The sequence below is a fragment of the Myotis yumanensis genome, unplaced genomic scaffold (genome assembly GCF_028538775.1).
Source record: "Myotis yumanensis isolate MYYU_CA2020_CCGP unplaced genomic scaffold, mMyoYum1.0.hap1 SCAF_10, whole genome shotgun sequence".
Lineage (NCBI taxonomy): Eukaryota > Metazoa > Chordata > Mammalia > Chiroptera > Vespertilionidae > Myotis > Myotis yumanensis.
The window spans coordinates 35,487,824-35,507,230 of NW_027223761.1; the positions used below are offsets into that span (position 1 = coordinate 35,487,824).

The 19,407-nt window shown below is 47.5% G+C and overlaps 1 protein-coding gene across 3 annotated transcripts in view; it reads left to right on the plus strand.

Annotated features, from left to right (window-relative positions):
- Positions 1–282: 282 nt before the first annotated feature.
- The window catches only part of GALNT18 (polypeptide N-acetylgalactosaminyltransferase 18), a 293,469-nt gene continuing 274,344 nt past the window's right edge, over positions 283–19,407 (plus strand). For all 3 annotated transcript variants that reach the window (XM_070425289.1, XM_070425290.1, XM_070425291.1), the window contains exon 1: positions 283–924. In XM_070425289.1, coding sequence (XP_070281390.1) covers positions 690–924 — 235 coding nt within the window. In that variant the 5' untranslated portion in view covers positions 283–689. The remainder of the gene's footprint in view (positions 925–19,407) is intronic.

The following is a 19,407-nucleotide window of genomic DNA, read 5'->3' on the forward strand; positions in this document are numbered from 1 at the left end:
CAGTGCGTCCTCGCCAGCAGCTTGGGGTCTGGGGCAAGAGCGCAGGTGAGGGTGGTTGTTCAGGCTCACCCCTGGAGGGCGGGAGCCAGGCGCGGCTGGCAGGTGGGGCCTGGGGGCTGGACTCCGCCCCCCCCACCCGCCTCCCACGCCCTCCGCCTTGGTCCCGCCGCCCAGCACCAGCCCCTCTCCCAAGCCGGAGCGCGATTGGTGGCGGCGCTTGTCGCTCGGAGGGGGCCGGGCGCTCTGCTCCGCGGCTCTCGCCGCCGCCGCCGCTGCCTTCCCTCTAGCAGTGCGGGCCGGTGGGACCGCCGAGGCACCCGGAGGCTGGCGATGGGAAGCGGCGCGGCCGCGGACCCAGGCTGTGGCAAAGTTTCCCAGGCGCGCGTATTGGGGCTCGCAGCTGCCGGCCACCCGTGACCGCTCGGAGAAGGGTTCGGAGATTTTTAATTTGGGAAAAAATCCACCTCATTTCCTTTGTCAGGCTCGCTCTCCGGGCGGCCAACGGCGGGAGCGCCAAACTTGGGCACCGCGGCTCCGCAGCCAGCAGACTGAGCTTTGGGGAATCTCGGGACTCGGGTGCTCGGGTGCCCCGCCGCCCGGGGCGGGCCAGGGGGTGTGAGCGCGGGGCAGTCCAGGGCGCGCACCGTGAGGAGGGGCCCCGGAGCTCTATATGGAGGAGGGAGCCCAGAATGGTGTGCACCAGGAAGACCAAAACTTTGGTGTCCACTTGCGTGATCCTGAGCGGCATGACCAACATCATATGTCTGCTCTACGTGGGCTGGGTCACCAACTACATCGCCAGCGTGTATGTGCGGGGGCAGGAGCCGGCGCCCGACAAGAAGCTGGAGGAAGACAAAGGGGACACCCTGAAGATTATTGAACGGCTGGACCACCTGGAGAATGTCATCAAGCAGCACATCCAAGGTACGGGAGCCCCGGGAAACTTGGGCCGCCCGTGAGGCCCGGGAGTGCCCAGCGCAGCGCGGGGTGCGTGGGTGCCGGGTCACAGCTAAGGAGCGACTGCGGGGCTGAGGCTGCAGATGCGAGGGGGGCTGCGTGTACGCTCTCGCCGGAGTGCGGGACCCTCGTGCCTGTGGCCGTGCGCGCTTCTCCAGGACACACGTGTGTGCTGCTCACCGGCAGTGTGGGGGCGCGCTGCACACGTGTCCAAATGTGCGTGTGACTCCGGGCTGGTTGCTCGCAGGCTCTCGGGATCCCACACAGGTCCGACTTCAGTGTGTGTACGTGTGACTGTGTGTGTGTGTGTACAAGAGAGCGCACGCAGGCTTTCGGGCTCATTTGGCTACTGTAAGGGGCCACGGTGAGATGCCCGCGCGGCCTCAGCCATTGGCATTTAGAACCCACAAGCTTCGGGACCAGCGGAAGCTGGGAAGATTGCAGAGCCCCAGCCCCAGCCCCAGCCCCGCGGTGCGCGGTCTGTAGGGGGAAACGCAGGGAGATCCGTGGCTGGGATCTCACCACCACCACCGCCTTTGGCTCTAAGACCCTCTCTAGGAGCAGGTGTGGACCCGGGGAAGAAGGGTCGGCGCCTGGAGCTCTGTGTATTGCGGTGGCGCCTCGGCTTAGGATCTAGGATCGGGAGAACCCGCGCTGGGCTGCGCCTTCCTCACGGAGCCGCTGGCAGCTGGATGAAGGCCCTTCCCCTTGGTAGCTCCACTCCTGGGCCCAGGGAGTGGCTGGGCGGAGCAGACAGACCCGCCTGGGTGGGTCTGGAATCCAAGGCAGTGCTGGGAGGTTTCACTCCAGGCCTGGGCTGGGGCCAAGGGGAGGATGGGGTGCTGGGCAGGCGCTCCATCCAGGTGACCTGGTCCAGCGAGCTGTCAGAGGCAGGGAATGGAGAGCTCCAGGCACCGTCTGCACGCAGGCTGTGCACACACTGCAGGTCTCTCACGTTCAGTTCACACTTATCTTTTCTTTGCCACTCACACCCCCTGCTTTCTGCCAGGCCTGTGAGCTGCTTAAGGACAGGCTCAGCTGAGCCTAGTTCACCTGTAAATCTGGCAGGCCCACCTGGCTTTGGTTCCAGCACCCCGTCCACCCCGTAGAAGCACTCTCTTTTGTTTACACGTGAGCGTCTAGATCCAACTCTTGCACCTGCTGCTCCTGCCGGGGTGGAGACAGCTGCTCTCTCCACGTTTGGTGTGTTTCCTCACTGTGTCCAGAACAGTTCCTTCCCGAGCAGGTCCAGGTGAGTGCAGGTGAGGTGTGCATAGCCACGGTGCTTCCTGACTGATGACTTCAGAGCAGGTTCATGGCGCTGACACTTCCCCAGAAAAGGAGACGGTTGGCAGCTTCGCCTTCACACCTGCCTCTGCCTCTCAACCTGGCACGGGGCTCGGCAGACCCATTTATCTTTCCCATGGTGCCTGTTGCTGCTTTTTCTTACGTGTCCTCTTCCCTCCCCCGGGTCTGGGCTGACAGTTCATCAGCAATGGAAGTACAATGTTTGCCCCAGGGTGACTCAGAATGTTCCCAGGGAGACACAAGGCCATTCCTTACTTTGACATTTTCAGTTTGCCCACAGATTTTGAGAGATTTTTAATTCACAGATTCTCTTTCTGTATCTACATCCCAGAAAATGAGTCTCTTATGTTTCCCAGTCTGGTCAGGGAGGAGGTGAGCAAAATACTACTTTGGAGAGCAGTGAGGAGACACTCTTAACCCATGAGCTCATCACAGAGTGGGCCCCTGTCATGTTGAATGTGGACCATGTCACATGGTTGATAAGGTTCTGCATGAAAATGAGTGCAATGTTGAAGTTGAAAGGAGCCTTTGTGATTTTTTTTTCTCCCGGGAAACCTTATAACTATGCATTGTTTGGGAACTTTCAATTTTATACCTACAAACACTGACAAGGATGGAAAAAGAAGAGGGAGCAGGATCCTTAAAACATGTGTTAGTACCGTTCTCTCGAATGTGTGCGATGCCTGTATTATGACTCCTGTGGATATTCAGAAATGACCAGATTCTCAGGACAGGTTCCCAGAGGGTGGTGGGGAGGGGTTGGTGACAGGAAATGACTGGACAGGAGGCAGATGGAGGGCAGAGGTTACATGGTCGGTTGTGCCAATGACAAGTGACAGCTTCCTGTGGTGCTGGAGCCATCCCTGAGCTGGGATTTAGGGGATTTAAAAGGAAATTTAGGGATTTACCATATTTAGGGGTTTACCTACAACAATTGGGACTGGCCGAGTGCCGTGCTCTGAAGGCAGAGGATGGGAAAGGACAGATTAGACTCTTGTACTTGATGATTTGGGTGTTTACGTGTATTCCACAACCAGGTGTCTTGTAGTCAGTGGAGACTTTTGAGCAATTCAGTTTACTCTGCTGAGCTGAGGGGGGAATAAAGGATAATAATAATAGCTAAAAATTACCCAGCATCTATTATATGCCCAACACTACTCTAAGTGCTTTACATATATTTACTAACTTAATCCTCACACCCCTTTGAGGTAGGTAATATTAATTTCATTTTACAGATGGGGAGGTTATATGACTTGTTAAGGGTCAAGGGCAAAGCCTTGGCCTTACCTGAGATGTTCCAGGAACGACACTGGGAGGTAACTTCGGATACAGAAGTGAATCAAGACACTTCTGGTCCCTGTCATAGCAGACTTGTTTTCAAAGGACAATAGAATTTTTCATATTAAACAGAGTCAGGGTTTGTTAGTCAGTTAATGGAAGAATTGGTTAAAGAGGGGAATGAAACATTGCCTACATGCATTAAATATTTTATTTTACTATTATTCACTGATGTGTAGTAGTGCAGGAATTTAAAGCCAGCTAACATGACTTCAGAGTCTGTGTTCTTAACCATATACTCTGCAGTCTCCTAAGAGGGCCAGTGGATCAAAGGGGGACCAGTGCTCGTCTGGATGGGGGATTTGATATCAGAGTGAGATACCTCAGCGGTGGGCCCCGTGACGGCATCATAGCCTTCCAACTTGGAGACTTCCTAAATAAACCCAGAAAGCTCTGGGGTTTGTTTTGTTTCATGCGGAGAGGCAGAGGTTATGTTCACTTAAAAAGTGTTTGAGGAACAGCCAGGACATTTCCTGGCATTCACAGCGAGTAGGTATTGGATGGATGCGTGGATGAATGAATGAATACACAGTGCAGACGCCCAGTGCACTGCTTAGTCATTAATGAAACATTTCCATTCGCAAATGAATATGTTTTGCTTTGGAGCCTTGCTCAGGCTCCTCTTTGCTTTGGAAGAAAAGTTGTCCTGGAAGCTGCAAATGTCACAAAATGTTCTGCAGGATGTTCCTTAGGACTTGCAATTAGAAGAGACTTTGGAGCATCACCCTAGAGGTCTGTTCCAGTCATGACTGAAGAGTTTATTTTCCTCTTGAGGGTGGCAGTGATATTTCATTTTAATTTGTTTTCTGATTGAATGATTTAATTAGATGGTGTTTGGGAATCTCTTGGGAATGTAAATTGCAGTTTTGAGATTTATTTATTTATTTATTTATTTTGCCAAATAGATGGTAAACGGAAGGGTGGATAACTCCAGATTTACAAAATAGCATCCTGATGGGTTGGGAACACAAAATAACTGTTGGAACAGATTTGGCCTTAGGAGGAGAGAGATCGGATTACTTGAGGAGGTGAGGTGGAGAAAGTAGAGGGTTGCTGAAGTAGGCCTAAGTGTTGGAGAGCTTAGGAAATGTTAATGTCAATTCACTTCTTAATTTGGAAGTCCAAAAGAAACAAAAACAGCATTTCCCTTTTCTTGATTAGTATCTTTTTGAGTCTGGAAAAGAATGTGCCAATATGAAAGAAAATACTTAAAAATGTATAAAAGTGCCTCTCATTTATGTATTCTACCCTCAAGGCAGCCATTTTGCTTTGTGAGCATTCCCTTCCAGCTTTGTCCTTCTGTCTCCATCTGTCTCTTAAAAGCAAAGGTGTAGTCGTGGTTTACATGTAATTTCCTATTCTGCTTTTTTCAATTTGCTTTTTGTTAGAAGCATTTTTTCATGTTTGCCACATGGTTTATTGATTCAGTCCTTCTCTACTGGAGACTTAAATGTGCCAGGAATGACACTGGGGAGGTAACTTCGGAAACAGAAGTGAATCAAGACACTTCTGGTCCCTGTCACAGCAGACTTATTTTTAAAGGACAATAGAATTTCTCATATTAAACAGAGTCAGGGTTTGTTAGTCAGTTAATAGAACAATTGGTGAAAGAGGAGAATAAAACAAGATATTACCTACATGTACTAAATATTTTATTTTACTAATCTTCAAAAGGTACATTCATTTACCAGCCTTCTGATTTACGGCCGAGGCCTTGTCTTTGGCCAGTGTGTGCTTTCTGATCATCTTCCTTGCATAAATCACACCCATAATGTGCTGTTTACAATGTCTGAATTTTTATTGTTTTCCTTAAAATTCATTGAGAACCTAAAGATGCTTATAAAGCAATCTCAGTGTAGGAGCTTACATTTTTATGATTCTGACTGATCTTTCTCAGTCATTTTGCACTCTTGTAATTCAACTGCTATGTAAGTGACTAGCTTTATAAAGTCTTTCCAAAGCATTTAAATTAATTTTCTTAGAAATATCAACTCTCATCTTTTTAGTAGTCGTATTCCATAGGCTCATATAACATGTAATTAAATTATATTGTTACAAGGACAAGTACCCAGAGTATAAACACATTTGGGAACAAACCCATTGGGCTGTTGGTAAGCATACAACTCAATTGCTAGCGGGAGATTGAGTGGGGGTAGGAGAAAAAGCTGACACAGAGGGACAAAGGCATCCTGCAGTTTGTTTCTTTGGGGGAATGAAAGTATGATGAGTCTGGAGAGATGATTCAGTGCAGGATTTTTAAAGAGAACTTTTACAGTATTTTTAATGACTGCATAATATTCCATCATTAATATAGCATCGTTGACTTAACTATTTCCCTATTTTTGAACTTTCCATGTTCTGTTACAAATAATGCAGAAATAAACATCTTCACCTCACTGTTTTCTTCATTTGAATTACTTATTTCCAGAAGTGGGATTACCATCGACTCAAAGATATGAACATTGTGATGAAAGATTGTTTTTCAAAAGAAAAGCCTTGTACATGGCCACCAGCGATGTATTATTGTACCGGTTACATGGAGACTGGCCAGCACTGGGTGTTACCATTCAACATATTCCGGGAAAATATAATACCTGTCAAATATCCGATTCTTTTGCTTTCCACTCCTTTGATGACTATAGAATATAATATCCTTCCGCTGTACCCATGTGTGATTTCACCTGGCACTGGTATCCTTTTGTCAGTTTTCCTCTTGGGCTACCAGTGCTTGTGATTTGTGTGTTAGATAGTTATATTCTACTTACACATATCATACATAAATAATACCTGTATTCTATATGACATATGTGATTTTTGCTTTACAGAGATGCCTTAGGGCAGTGGTCGGCAAACTCATTAGTCAACAGAGCCAAATATCAATAGTACAACGATTGAAATTCCTTTTGAGAGCCAAATGTTTTAAACTTAAACTATATAGGTAGTTACATTGTTATTAACTTAATTAGGGTACTCCTAAGGCTTAGGAAGAGCCACACTCAAGGGGCCAAAGAGCCGCAGTTTGCTGACCACGGCCTTAGGGCAATGGTTTTCAAACTCTGTCCCCAGGAGCCCCAGGCTTCTAGAAGGTTTGATCTGGGCCCTAAGAAATGAAAGGGGCAAGTGAGGTCTCCTGGACCCCTCCCCCCTCCTTCAACCAGTGCAGCTCCTCTGTCATCTGTCTTATGTTTGGTGTTCTGTAAAATATTTCATTTTTTAAAAAGCTCTGCTTTTTTAAAAAAAATGTTGAAAATCACTGTTTTGGGAGAAAAGAGAGATCAGGCTGTTTCATTTTTGTGAGGGATGATAGTAGCAGAGAGAATTCAAGAAAGTAAACAAATCTAAAAGGAAATTGAATTCCTGGGTGGTGTTCTTATAATATCTCTTTCCCCTCCTGAATACCATGATTAATAATGTATTACAATTGTATGATTAATTTCTAAATCCATTATCTTACTTCATTGAGTCAAGATCATCCCAACAATAGGAAATGGATTAACTGCTTTTTGTTTCCTAAAAATTTATTAGGCATATTATGTACATATATTAATGTATATCAGGTCAGTAGAAGTTGGTTGCTCATGGTGGTTAAAAACCATATAAGGTCCTTAAAAATCAGAAAATATTCTAGGCCTGGAGATTGGGAGATATTTTTCTCCCTACAGCTTTTAGATGTCACTTGGAGTTGGTCAGTGTCCTCCTCATCTGATCTCTGACTTGGCGGGGTTGTGAAGAAGAGGATATGATCTTTGCTGGATGCTTGCAGTTTATTTGAAGAAAAGGTGTCATTTATTATTATTTTTTTAATTTGCATTCTTTAAAAAAAATATATATTTTTTTTATTGATTTCAAAGAGGAAAGGAGAGTAAGAGAAAGATAGAAACATCAACAATGAGAGCGAATCATTGGTGGGCTGCCTCCTGCACGCCTCCCACTGGGGATTGAGCCTGCAACCCGGGCATGTATCCTTGACTGGAATCAAACCTGGGACCCTGACAGTTTGCAGGCCGACGCTTTATCCACTGAGCCAAACCAACCAGGGCAAAAGGGTGTCATTTAAGCAGTAAGGCTATTTGTCCTTCAGAATGAACTGTGGCATGTGAAATTATATTAGGAACAGTGATTGATATTTTGAGAGAGTTCAATAGCAGGATGTAGAAGTTGAGCCCAATTACCTTTATTAATAGCTCAGGACCACATCTTTATGGACTAGAAAGACCTTGCCAAAGAATACAACTTTTTCCCATGGCCAAAAAATTTTCATTTTTATCCAGAAGTGTGTAGGCTGTAAAATAAATGAGTTCCACATTCTTTCCCACTCACTTGACATAAATTGTTATTTGCCCTTGATAAGTAGGCTGATGTAGAATCTCAAGGAGAATTCAGAATGAAATGTCGGAGAGCCATCGTCTGGTTTTCTGCTTTTTGAGGGCCTCAAAGGTCAGCTTCCATTGCTTGGGTTAGGCTGGTCTGTGTTTCCCCAAAGGTATTAATGGGATTCAGAGCCACATACGGGGTTACTGGAGTATCTTCATTACCATCCTGTAGGATATCGGACTTCACTTAACTTGAAAAGCTGAATGTGCTATTGCCTTGATCTGAGGCTTGAAGGTCTCTTTAGGATTGTTGCCCCTGGGACAGGCAGGCTACCCTGTGGAGAAGCAGATAGGACATTGGTCCATCTGGGGGTGATACTGCACAGAAGTTCCTTTGGGGAAACACTAAGCTGAATGTGAGTGATGCAGGTAGCCAAGAATCAGCAAGGTGGGGTTTTTGGAGAAAAAGGATTAGGCATGAAGCTGGAGAGATGGACGTTCATATATGTGGGATGGGTACTAAGTCTGCTGGTGGATGATCCAGATTCAATGATTGGTGGGCTGCGCTGCTCTTCTGGCTTTGAATGTATCTCTAGGGCTAGGGGTTCTGCCTTGAATTTGTCAGAGATTTGATTATTTGCTGGCACCTACAATAGTCCTCTTACCAAATCTCACTCTGCCTTTGGGGTCAGCTCCATTCCTCAATGCAGTGCTTGAGCACAGGAGTTCTTGATATTTTTTCCTTACACACATACACACACACACACACACACACACACACTCACACACACCTTCGCATGCAGGGCACATTCCCCAGGGCAGGGTCAGGATGCACGCCCCGCCACATTGCATGCATTCACTTTCACTCCATTTCTTTTTCTCTCACTTCAGAAAGCATATTACTATGCAAGAGAGTGTGATAACCTCGAAATCCCTTCAATTTATTAAACTTAATCATTCATAAGCTTTGGTACTGAAATTATTGTTAATAACAAATTACTGAACAACTGTTCCATCATACAGTATGCAGTGGCAGTGATTGGGAACAACTGCTGTTCTGGAATCTTCTGTGTGGGTCTATGTACTCTTTGTGGACCCAGCTGAGGGCAGCCCACAGCAGCTTTAAGCATGAGGATTCCTGCTTATATGAACACTGTTGCTTTGGTAGTTTTTCTGGCTACATGATTACGGGTTAAGATATGTTGGTCGAACAGACCATCCCAGTGGCTATGCAGTTCTGAGATGTAGTCCTTTTTCACTGCCTGACGTTTAATTTCAGTTCTGTGAATCAGGTTTGCTGAAAACCCTAAATGTCCAGCCCCAATGAGACAGTGACAGGCTTCCTGTATGATGCCACGGCTCAGATGGTATTCACACCAGCCAGCACACTTCACTGAGCTATGTCTTTTTACCTCTGTCCTTTAAGAGCTCATAAGCATACAGTGTTTGGAAAGATCCAAGGCAGTGACTTCTGCACCCATCTCCTTGGGACAGATGAGAACAATAGAAAATGATGCCTAAAGAAGACATGAATGGGTTCATTGCACCGGGGTCCAGAGTCTACGTCTCAGAGTGAGCACCCTATTTAAGATGGTTGGGTGCTGCATCTGAACAAGCCCTGGTGCCTTGTTTGGCTTCACCAGTTCGATCTACCCATCTTTGTCCTCTGGGGAATTAGAGTTAAAGGCCATTGAGATCTCAGAGGAGCGGGAAGGTAATTCAGGGGCCCGGGCAGCACAGCATCTGAAACTTGGGTTAGTAAGTGTCATGATAATGGCATCTGGGGACCTAGGGGAATAGCACCAACATTGCTTGAGCCTATGACTATGAGAGTAAGGACGCTCAGGAGACATGTGAAGCTACAGAAGTGACAAATGAGAATTCTAGCCAAACTCTTGATTTATTTGGAAAATAACAGGCCTATAAAGAATTGAAGATTGATTATATTAGAGGGGGATGGAGGAAGAACTACCGCGGAGGGTCAGGGACTGGGCTAGGTACTGTCCATGCATATTGCTTTTTATCTTTAGAGCATGGTGAGGGAGAGTTGTAGGGAGACATAGAGACTTAGAGAGTTTGCACAAGGTCACAGAGCTGATAGGTGGTAGAGCCAAGAAAGGTAACTGTCTCCAACATCTGTGCTCTTTCCTGAGTAGAACATATCAACAAGACACTCTCATACACAGAGGACCGGAAGATCATTATATCAGAGACTGTGAGAGTCGAAGCTCAGAGGCTGTGGTTCAGGTGGGAGAGGGAGCCAGGCAGATGGCTTGGTCTGTCCTTGTGTAAGCAAGGAACCTTGAGGTCAGGTCAGGGCAGCAGAGTGAGAAGACCTTGCTTTGGAGGGGCAGTCATGAGGGCTTGGAGAGAGAGCCCTTTCTCCTGGCTCTTGTGGATCCACTGGGTGTTATGGGGCCTGTGGGAACTTGACCTTGTAGGAAAAGTGGAGTGTACCAACTGCAGACTCAAGCTCATTCAGGTTTCACATGTGGCTTTTGAGCACCTCCAGTGTGCCAGTCACTGTGCTGAGTGCTTTCCTGTGCACTGACGTGTCTTCTAGGGTGACCAACTTGTCCCGTTTGGCCAGGACTCTCAGTGTTTAAAACTAAAAGTCCTGGGTCCAAGGAGGCCCCTCAGCCCTGGGCAAACCTGGATGATTGGTCATCCTCTTCTTCTCAGTGAGGGTGGTAACCCTACTGATTGATTGCACCACACCCGTGTCTTCTGCTCTCTATTCCTGAATGTTGACTTTGTCCAAGAGTTAGAAAGAGGACAGTGAGAGACCCAGCAGCCCTGTCCTACCCACTACCCAGCCCATCCAGGCTGCATCCTCTCTCCTTTGTTATTAGTTCCGCCTTGGCGCTCTGTGATTTTTAGCTGTCTGAGCCTCTTAGGATTTGGAAAGGGAAAAGAAACAATTGCTGTAAATGAAAGCTCTAATAAAGTGATTTGGGCACAGAACATCAGCAGCTGTTTATTTGCCCCAAACAGTAGGAGTCTGTATTCATAACCTTGTGAGTTACATGCTAGGAAGTTAAAAGTAAGCAAAAATCTTACTTGAGACCCGCAAATGTGACTTTATTCCTTTATTGAACTAATCTCTCTTCCTGTATATGCTGGTGACATTTTCCATTATCCACGTGGAAGATTCTTTTGGATCTGCTGTTACAGGTTATTTAGCTGAGCCTCGGCGAGGGTCCCAGAGCAGAGGGCTTTTCTGGTTTCTCTTTATTGCAGTCCTGATGCTGGGTGTTTATGTGGTTCCTGCCTCGAAGGATCTCAGGGAGTGGGACAGGCTTTGTCTAATTAATCATCTTATTTCCCTGACAGAGAGGGAGCCACGGAAGGATGGGAGTGGGAGACGCTTTAGACCTGCCTCTCTGTTCATGGTCCTGGAGGGAGTCTTTTAACATTTTGGTTTCTTTTGCTTCTAAATCTCTGTTTAATAATAAACCGAGCCTCTGATTTGTTTTATTTTCTAAAGGACTGTATGGAGGAAAATATCACATGCAGGGATTATGATGTAGACCCTCCAAGTATATAATTGGGCCAGGCTTTAAAGAAAAAAATTGTTAGAATCTGGGGAGTTATGCTGGAAGGGGAAGCCAGTGGAAAGTGGATAGAAGATATTTTTATCAGTGTTTCAAAAATTGGAAAAAAAGAACCAGTGACGAAGTATAGAAATAGGTCAGAACCTGTCTGGGAGATGGGAAGGGGAAGAGAATTAATATTTGTTGAGCATCTATTATGTGCTAAATGCTTTACACGGGTTACACCATTTTAATGTAAGCAACCCTGTGGAATGGTGTTGTTACCCCGCCCCTCCTCCACTTCCCCCATTTTATAGATGAGGAAATCCAGGCTCAGCACCTATCATTTACTGTCCAGGGTTATGCGGTGAGAGTAGGAGACAAAACCTTGTTACCTCTACCAAGCCCCTTAGTAAGGGGCTGGGGACCCTCTTGTTTTTCTGCTCTGGTGATGCTGATCAAGGGAAACAGGCTCATCCCTATGTCTCAGCAGAAACTTTTCAGGTGAGACTGGAAGAAGGATTCACGAGAGCAGTAAGGCCCTACATGGGTTACAAAGTGACTGCTTTGTGCCTTCTTTCCTGGAGACGCAGAACAGCTGTGCCAGGAGCTGGCCAGGACAAGCACTCTGGCAGGCTGAGAGCCTCCCGACATGGCTCTCTGCAGCTGGCAGTGTTGTGTTGTTTTTTTGTTTTTTTTCCCCAGGAGAGGACTTAGTCTGAACAAGACCATCTCTTCCACTCATTCAGTTCACAACTTTATTGGGGGCGGGGGGGGGGGGGGGGGGGACGGGTGGGTGTCCAACACAGGGCAGGGCAGGGTCAGGCCAGGGACGGTAGAGGGGTCTGGCGCACACATGCCCAGGTCTGCCGGAGCTTCCCATTTAAACGAGGTAGGTGGGTTACTCAGGGTGCAGTGCATGACACAGTGGGCCCTAAGCTCTGTGGGCAGATGGAGGAGGTAGACCCCAAGTTCATATTGTTCATTGGAGCCTGCGGGGCCTATGGGATGATTGGGAGAAACTGCAGACATGCCTCCCGGTTTCTCTTCTCCTCTATTTGGGCTGGAGTTTGATGGTGGCCTGGGATGTACTCCTGCCTTCTGCTAGTCATGTGCTCACATTCTTCCCTTCCTTCGTTCAACCAGCATTTATTGAGCACCTAGTAAGTGGTGGGAATATACTAGTATCAATGGAACAAACACAAAAATATGAAGGGGTTACAATGAAGTGAGGTGGTCAGTGACTCACCTAGAAGCAAAGGCTTGAAGAAAGTTAGGTGGGGACTCTGTCTGGGGGAAGAGAGTTCCAGGTGGAGGGAATAGCCAGTGCAAAGACCTCGTGGCAGGAATGTGCCATGTGCCTTGTGTGACTGGGGAACAGTGGTGTGGCTAGAGGGGCCAGAGCAGAGTCACTGTGGGGAACAGGCTGGGGGAGGGGCAGCCAGGGGCCGCTGGGGAGCAGGCTGTGCAAGCCTTGGAGACCACTGTGCGAGGAATGCTATGGGAGGAATGGGGAGCCACTGGAAAGGTGAGAAGAGGAACCTGCTCTTAAAGGCATCCATCGAGCAGTTCTCTGGCTGCTTCCTGATACCTCTCCTGGTCTTGACACAGTGCCAGGTGTGGTGTGGCGATGACAAAATACCTGGGACAAGGGTCCTTTTCTTTAAAAGGCTCATCATCAGGCTGGGCAGACAGCACAAGAAACGATTGAGGCTTTTCGTAAGCGAATGCAGTGAGGGTTAAAGCTGAATTCTAGGAGTGCCTCATCAGAACAGACTTCAGGGAGGGCTTGGGACTTATGACACATCTTTGAAGAATGAGGAGGATTTAGAGGAGTGTAGTCGGGAAGATTAGCGGCATGCAAGTTAGATATTAAGTAAAACCAACAGTTACCTTGAAGAGGGAAGCCCGGGTTCTCTCAGTTAGTGTGCAGGCCCACGGGGATCGGATCAGCACTGCCGTTTCCACGCCGTTGACCTTGGGCGAGTCTCTTCATGTCCCAGAGCCTCAGTTTCCTGAACTGCAGAAATGACAGTCACTCGGTAAACACTGCAGGATTGTTGTGCTGAGTAAAGGAGGTGACGTGCAGGTGCAGGAAAGCACCCCACCCTGCCTACCACCTTTTCTTCAGTCTTCCTTTCCCCCCTCTTTCCTTCACTCCCACTCCCTTTCCTTCTTGGAGCTTGGATAGAAAGTATGGTCCGGAATACATTTTCTGGTTGTACCACCTGGCATATCAAATGTGAAGCCATTCCAGCGCAATTAGACACTGTGTGTCAGGACTTCCCCAGTCAAATCCAGCCTGAGAGAGTCATCGGGGAGATTAGAGGGAGCCCGACTCAGGCTTCTCAGCTGAGACATGTTGGAGTGTCTGTCTGATCTGACTGCTCCTCCGAAATCCGAAGCCTGCGGGCCTGGGGACTGCCCCTGTCTGCAGACAAATACTTATTTCGTAAGGCCGCTTGGCACGGCAGTGGGCAGCGGACCTGTGAGGAATGTGGTGTTTGTGGGGAGCTTGGCGGAGGGGAGAGTCATGGGAGGTGTCCAGTTACCTGGCAGAGAGTCTCATTTCTGAGGGAGAGCCTGCCTGGGGAGAGACCGCTGTTTTCCCCATCGCGGCCTCCCCAGAGAGTCGGAGCCGCTCTGCCTGTCTTCCTGCCACGGTGAATTTGATTTAGCTCCAAGCAATGTGACTTATAATTTCAACTGCAGGCAGGAAGGTGTGATTTAAGACAATTGTCAGGAAGATTCAATTTAATCTTTCTTCCTTCCCCCTCTACAAAATGTGCATTTTGTTGCATGATATAATTTTAGTATACACTCTTTACAACTCAGATAGATGTAGTTTCACGTTGGGAAGGTACACTCTACATTTTTTTTTTAAGTACTTATCTATTTAAAGTCTCCTTAGTGACAGCAGGAAACTAGGCTGGCTTTTGTTTTTTCACGAGTGAGAATTGTAGTAAATCATTCTGATACTTCCTGGGCAATAAGCCTTTCTCTCTCTTTTTTTTTTATTAGCAAGGTTTCTTGATTAATAAGTGATTTGGGTCACTTATTAGTAGGGAGGTAATTGCCTTAATGTAACAATAAAATTATTTTATTTACTGAAAACTGTACAGTTGTGAATTTTGAATATTTTCAACAATAGCCAGTTGCTCTTAGCAAAACAGGCTTAAGTATTTTTTACTTAGTAATTACTTTAGAAGTACAGAGAGTATGCATTGATTTTTGTAAATAGAAAACTAAATGTCTTATTTCACTCTGACTCATACGGTATTAGAAACTTAGAGTATTGTGTTGTGCTGCTCAGTGCAATCCTCCCTCTTTCTCATATATTAGCAAAGAAGGGTGAGCTTTCTCAAGTCGAATCTCAGTTGTAAAGGTTCAAGCCTGAAGGGTCGTTACTTAAGAATCAGAGCATGCTAGAGCCGGAAGTTAACATCAGCTCATCACCCTCAAACTGTTTGCTGCCCTGACCAGAGTAGAACATCGGCCAGTGCACCAAAGGGTCATGGGTTGAGTTCCCAGTCAAGGGACACATACCTGGGTTGCAGGTGTAATCCTGGACCTGGTCGGGGTGTGTGCAGGAGGCAATTAATTGATGTGTCTCTCATATCAATGTTTCTCTCTCTTCCTCCCTCTCTCCCTCCTTCCCACCCTTCCTCCCTCCCTCCTTCCTTTCCACTCTCTCTCTAAAAATCAATGGGAAAAATATCCTTTGGTGAGGATACTTGTTTGCTGAGGGACCCAAGGTTCAGCACAACTTGGTGACCACCCTGAGTGCCCTCCCATGGGCCCTAGAGACTCTGGGATGGGCATCTAGGAGTCAGTCCTGACTCAAGTTTAGAAAGTTTCCTTCTACATCCATTGCTTCCCTCCACCTCAGAAGAGCTTCTGCAATGAGAAGGTAAATCCTTAGTTGTATATTCTCAGATGAAGGCAGACGCTTAAGGGGCCAAGGGGTGGGTAGATTTTCAGATGGGCAGGTTTCCTTCCATGGGGTCCTAGGGGATGAGGCTAAAGGGGCCCTCATTCCCCTCTCCCTGTATGTCTGGGCCCCTGAGGCCTGCACCCTAGCATCTTCAAGGTTGGGGATCCTTTCAGGGTTGGGGATCATCTTCAGGCTTGGAGACATAGCACTGTTGAGCAGGATCTGACTTCGGATCCAAGCAGTGCGTGGGAGCTCCTGATGATGCTGAGTCTGTATGGGGAGCAGTTATCTTCCCAGCTTTTCAAATCCCAGTGGTGGTGCAGATGGAGGAGGAGCAGAGATTTTACATCAAGGAGAGGAAAAGAGAGAAAATTTAACATTTAACAGGCACCAACTAGATGTTTGTTTAATTCACTTTCTTAAAATAAGCCTGAGAGATCATTAACCCCATTTTACAGATGAGAAAAATCATACTGTACTGTGACTCTTAACCTGCTTTTCCCATCACACTGTGGGTTCTCCGAGGGTAGAGACAGGGCCCTCTGTTTCCCAGTTTCCGGTTTCACACAGTGGCAGGCATGTCGTTGGGACTAAGTAGGAATTTGTTGAGTGCCTGAATGAATAAATAGCAGGTCTGCCTAAAACCACTTACTGAGAGGATTCGTATCCGGGTCTGGAAGGGAGGTCAGGGGACTGAAGGGCTGTTTCTCGTCCCTCAGGCTAGGGGTGGCTTGCAGGTGGCTTGCGGGAGGTGCTGTCATACTGCGTCCTCCTTCGGGGTCCGGGGCAGGAAAACACGTGCTCCTGGGGTCTCTTTCAGGGCACCTCATGGCTTGTCCTGTGCTTCCCAGGCTTCATCACAGGGAAGCGGCAGCGCAGTGGGGCGTGTGTGTGAAATGTGCTTTCCTGCACTGAGATTCCCCCGGAGGCAGCTGGTGAGAGGCGCGTGAAGCCTTCAGGGGACCCCCGATGTCTTTATTTTCATAAAGCTGTCACTTGTGGTCACTTTCAAACGAAAGCAATCTCGTGGGTACAGAAAGGGGAAAATAAACCCGCACTGAAAGCAGAGAATAATGCCCGCAAAGATGCAGCTGAACGGAGGACAGAGTTGAGGTCATTTAAACGGGCACCTGGGGAGTCAGCAGGAAGGAGAAGGCATGGTGTGATTGCCAGGAAAGAGTGGAGAATTCCTCAGGGCCTGGGGTAGGGGAAAGGTGTCCTTTGGCTTCCCATTTAGGTGATACCTGTTTGGCTTCCTGTCCCTGCTGTGCAAGTGAGACCCTCAGGATGGATCCACGGGTGGGGGTGGCAGGTGGGAGGCAGGAGTGAGTTGGGACTTGCTTTTTCACACCGAGGAGAAGGGGCGGGGGAACTGTCTGCAGGGAGGAGCACTGTCAGACAAGACATCTCTGGAGTCCGGAGTGGGTTGTCCTTCCTGCCCTGTCGAATTCCTTGGGCACCCCAGGCAGGAGGTGGGCACGGGGAGAAGGTCCTCTGTGACCCAGCCCATTGGACAGAGCAGCCCGTTCGCAGAGCCACAGGTTACTACGGTTTTTCTTTTCCCATCACTCCCCGATATTTTCTATTTGAAAAGAGTCTTTTAAGCAGCAGGGTGGAAGAGGGCATAGTAGACATCGGGGGGAAAATGGAAAATGTCATTTAAAAATGGCTATTCGATTCTTTTTTACCTCAATAGACAGATGGCTGCCTCACCTTTTGCCCATGGCCAGGAGCAAGAGCCCGATGGGTCTGCGAGGAGAGCAGTGATTTTATTTTTCTTTTCATTCCGAGCAGATTGTGTAGCCCTGGAGGTGTTGGGGACCAGTGGAATGAAACTCTGGGCTGGGAAACTAATTATGCCGCCCTGCATGGCTGAGCTAGTTAATACCAAACCGTCACCAGGCTGATTCTTCCCTGGGGCAGAAAAGCTTCCTGAACTCCTCATCACTCTCTCTCTGCCTAGGGAGAGGAGGCCTTTGGGTTCTGCTGGTTTGAGAGAACAGGAGCAAAATCCAGGAAGCTTCTGGAAGCTCTGAAACGGTGCTCTGGGTTCTGGCTCCAAAGGTGGCCGCTGATACACAGCAGCCCTGCCTCCTCCAGCTCAGATGAGGTGCTGACTTTCGGAGTCAGATCCACTGGGTTCAAATCCAGGGGCTGCCACTCACTGGTGTGAGGTCACTGGAGGCTGCCCAGAGTACTGAGGGCTGGAAACGGAGTGCTTGTCCACCCTGTCCCTTCCCCCTCCCCAGCAGGGTGGGCTCAACAATGTGTCGCTTGAATAGTAAGCCTGCCTCACTCTACTCATCCTTAAAAGGAGACCCAGCCAGGTGGAGGGCATAGTCAGCAGGGTGTCACTTATGGAGACCACACATGACCATGGATACTCAGAAATTCAATTATGCTTTCAAATGGATTTTTAACTTCTTAATCAAACCAATACACATCTGTGAAAAATGGATACACAAATATGAGTAAGGCATATTTATTCCATCTGTAGATAATAAAGTTGTTATGCTTTGCAACGGTTCTCACTCCAGTACTTTCTGCTCCCCTTCCTCCCCCCGCCCCCACTCCCCACCGCCATGGGAGAACTGTGGCCCACAGTCTATGCAGACCCCAGCTAGCCAGGCATCTCCAACAGCACTGGGTCTAATAAAATCCATGGGTCTTTTGAAGGACAGAAAAAGAATTTTAAACATTGGTGGAAGCATTTAAAAATATAGCCTTTGTGACAACGAGAACATCATGACTATTTAGCTTGTGCACAATCTCAAGCAATTAGGCAGATGTGTACTTCCAGGGAGGGTGTTACCATGATGGCTGAGGGCACCAGGGCTGCTATCATTTCAAAACCAGATTTCCCTGGTGCCTTCGGGGTCTGATTTCAGGGAAATTTGGGGGTGAAGTCTCAGAGACATCCTATTTCCTTCCCCCACCTTTGCCAGGGCACATGTGCCTTGCCTACATCCATATACCCACACTTAGCTCAGAACTTGCCAAGTCTCCCGAGAGAAGACTCCCTGGTTCTGAAAGCTGAGGTGGCAGCTGATGCAGAGGGGCAGCAAGGCAGCCTGCTCCAGCCAGGAGGCCGGCTGTGACATGCGTGGTAAAGCTTAGCCTGGGCTGGTTTCTGTTGAGAGCCCAGTTCTCTCCATGTTGAATGCCCACCAGAATTAATTGTCTTTGGGGAAGCACCAAGCACCAATGGAAAGAGTTGATGGAAGACACAGCCTAGAACTGTGCCCTGTCAAAGGAGACTTTGGATTCCCCAGGACTTTCTTCTGACTTTTCAGGAGAACCAGGGTTTTAGCAACTACAGGGTGAGGCAAAAGTAGGGTTACCATTGTGAATACACAAAACACAGAGCTTATTCTTCTTATTATTTATTAATGATTATATTATTTTCCATACAAATAATTGTAAACTTGCTTTTGCCCCACCCTGTATGTATCTCCAGGTATTCTGGGACAACTGAGTTCCAAGCATTCTGATCTGTTGTCTCCAGGGACCATCTAAAGGAATCATAACTTCTAGTATTTCCAAAGTTTACTACTCATGTTGATCCCTGTACCTGGAAGCGCAGTGCAAGGCCTTTGCCAGACCCAGTGCCCCTTATTTTTAATTTAGACAATATGGTCACTTGAAGTAAGCAGAGCACTGGTACATGGAGCCAGCTGTTCCCGAAATGAGTTTTCCCCTGCAAATCACATGGGGTTAGGAGAGGCATTTCAGGAATGGTAGTATGAGGAACTCAGTGGATGCTCTCCCCGGTTAAAAACAACAACACAAAAACTGGTGAAAATTATTTTTAAAACCCAACCATTTAAGGTCTCTGGAAGTTGTTATAAGAGCATACATGAACTGGAGAAACACTTACTCAAGGAAATCTAAATCTCAATAAGAACAGCTATAATCTGTGGCTTTGGAACCATGACCTGTTCCTTCCCTGGGCCCCACCTCAAAGAGACAGAAGCTGTTCTCTGGGCAGATATAGATAAGAAAACAGATCTGTAAATATCATGAA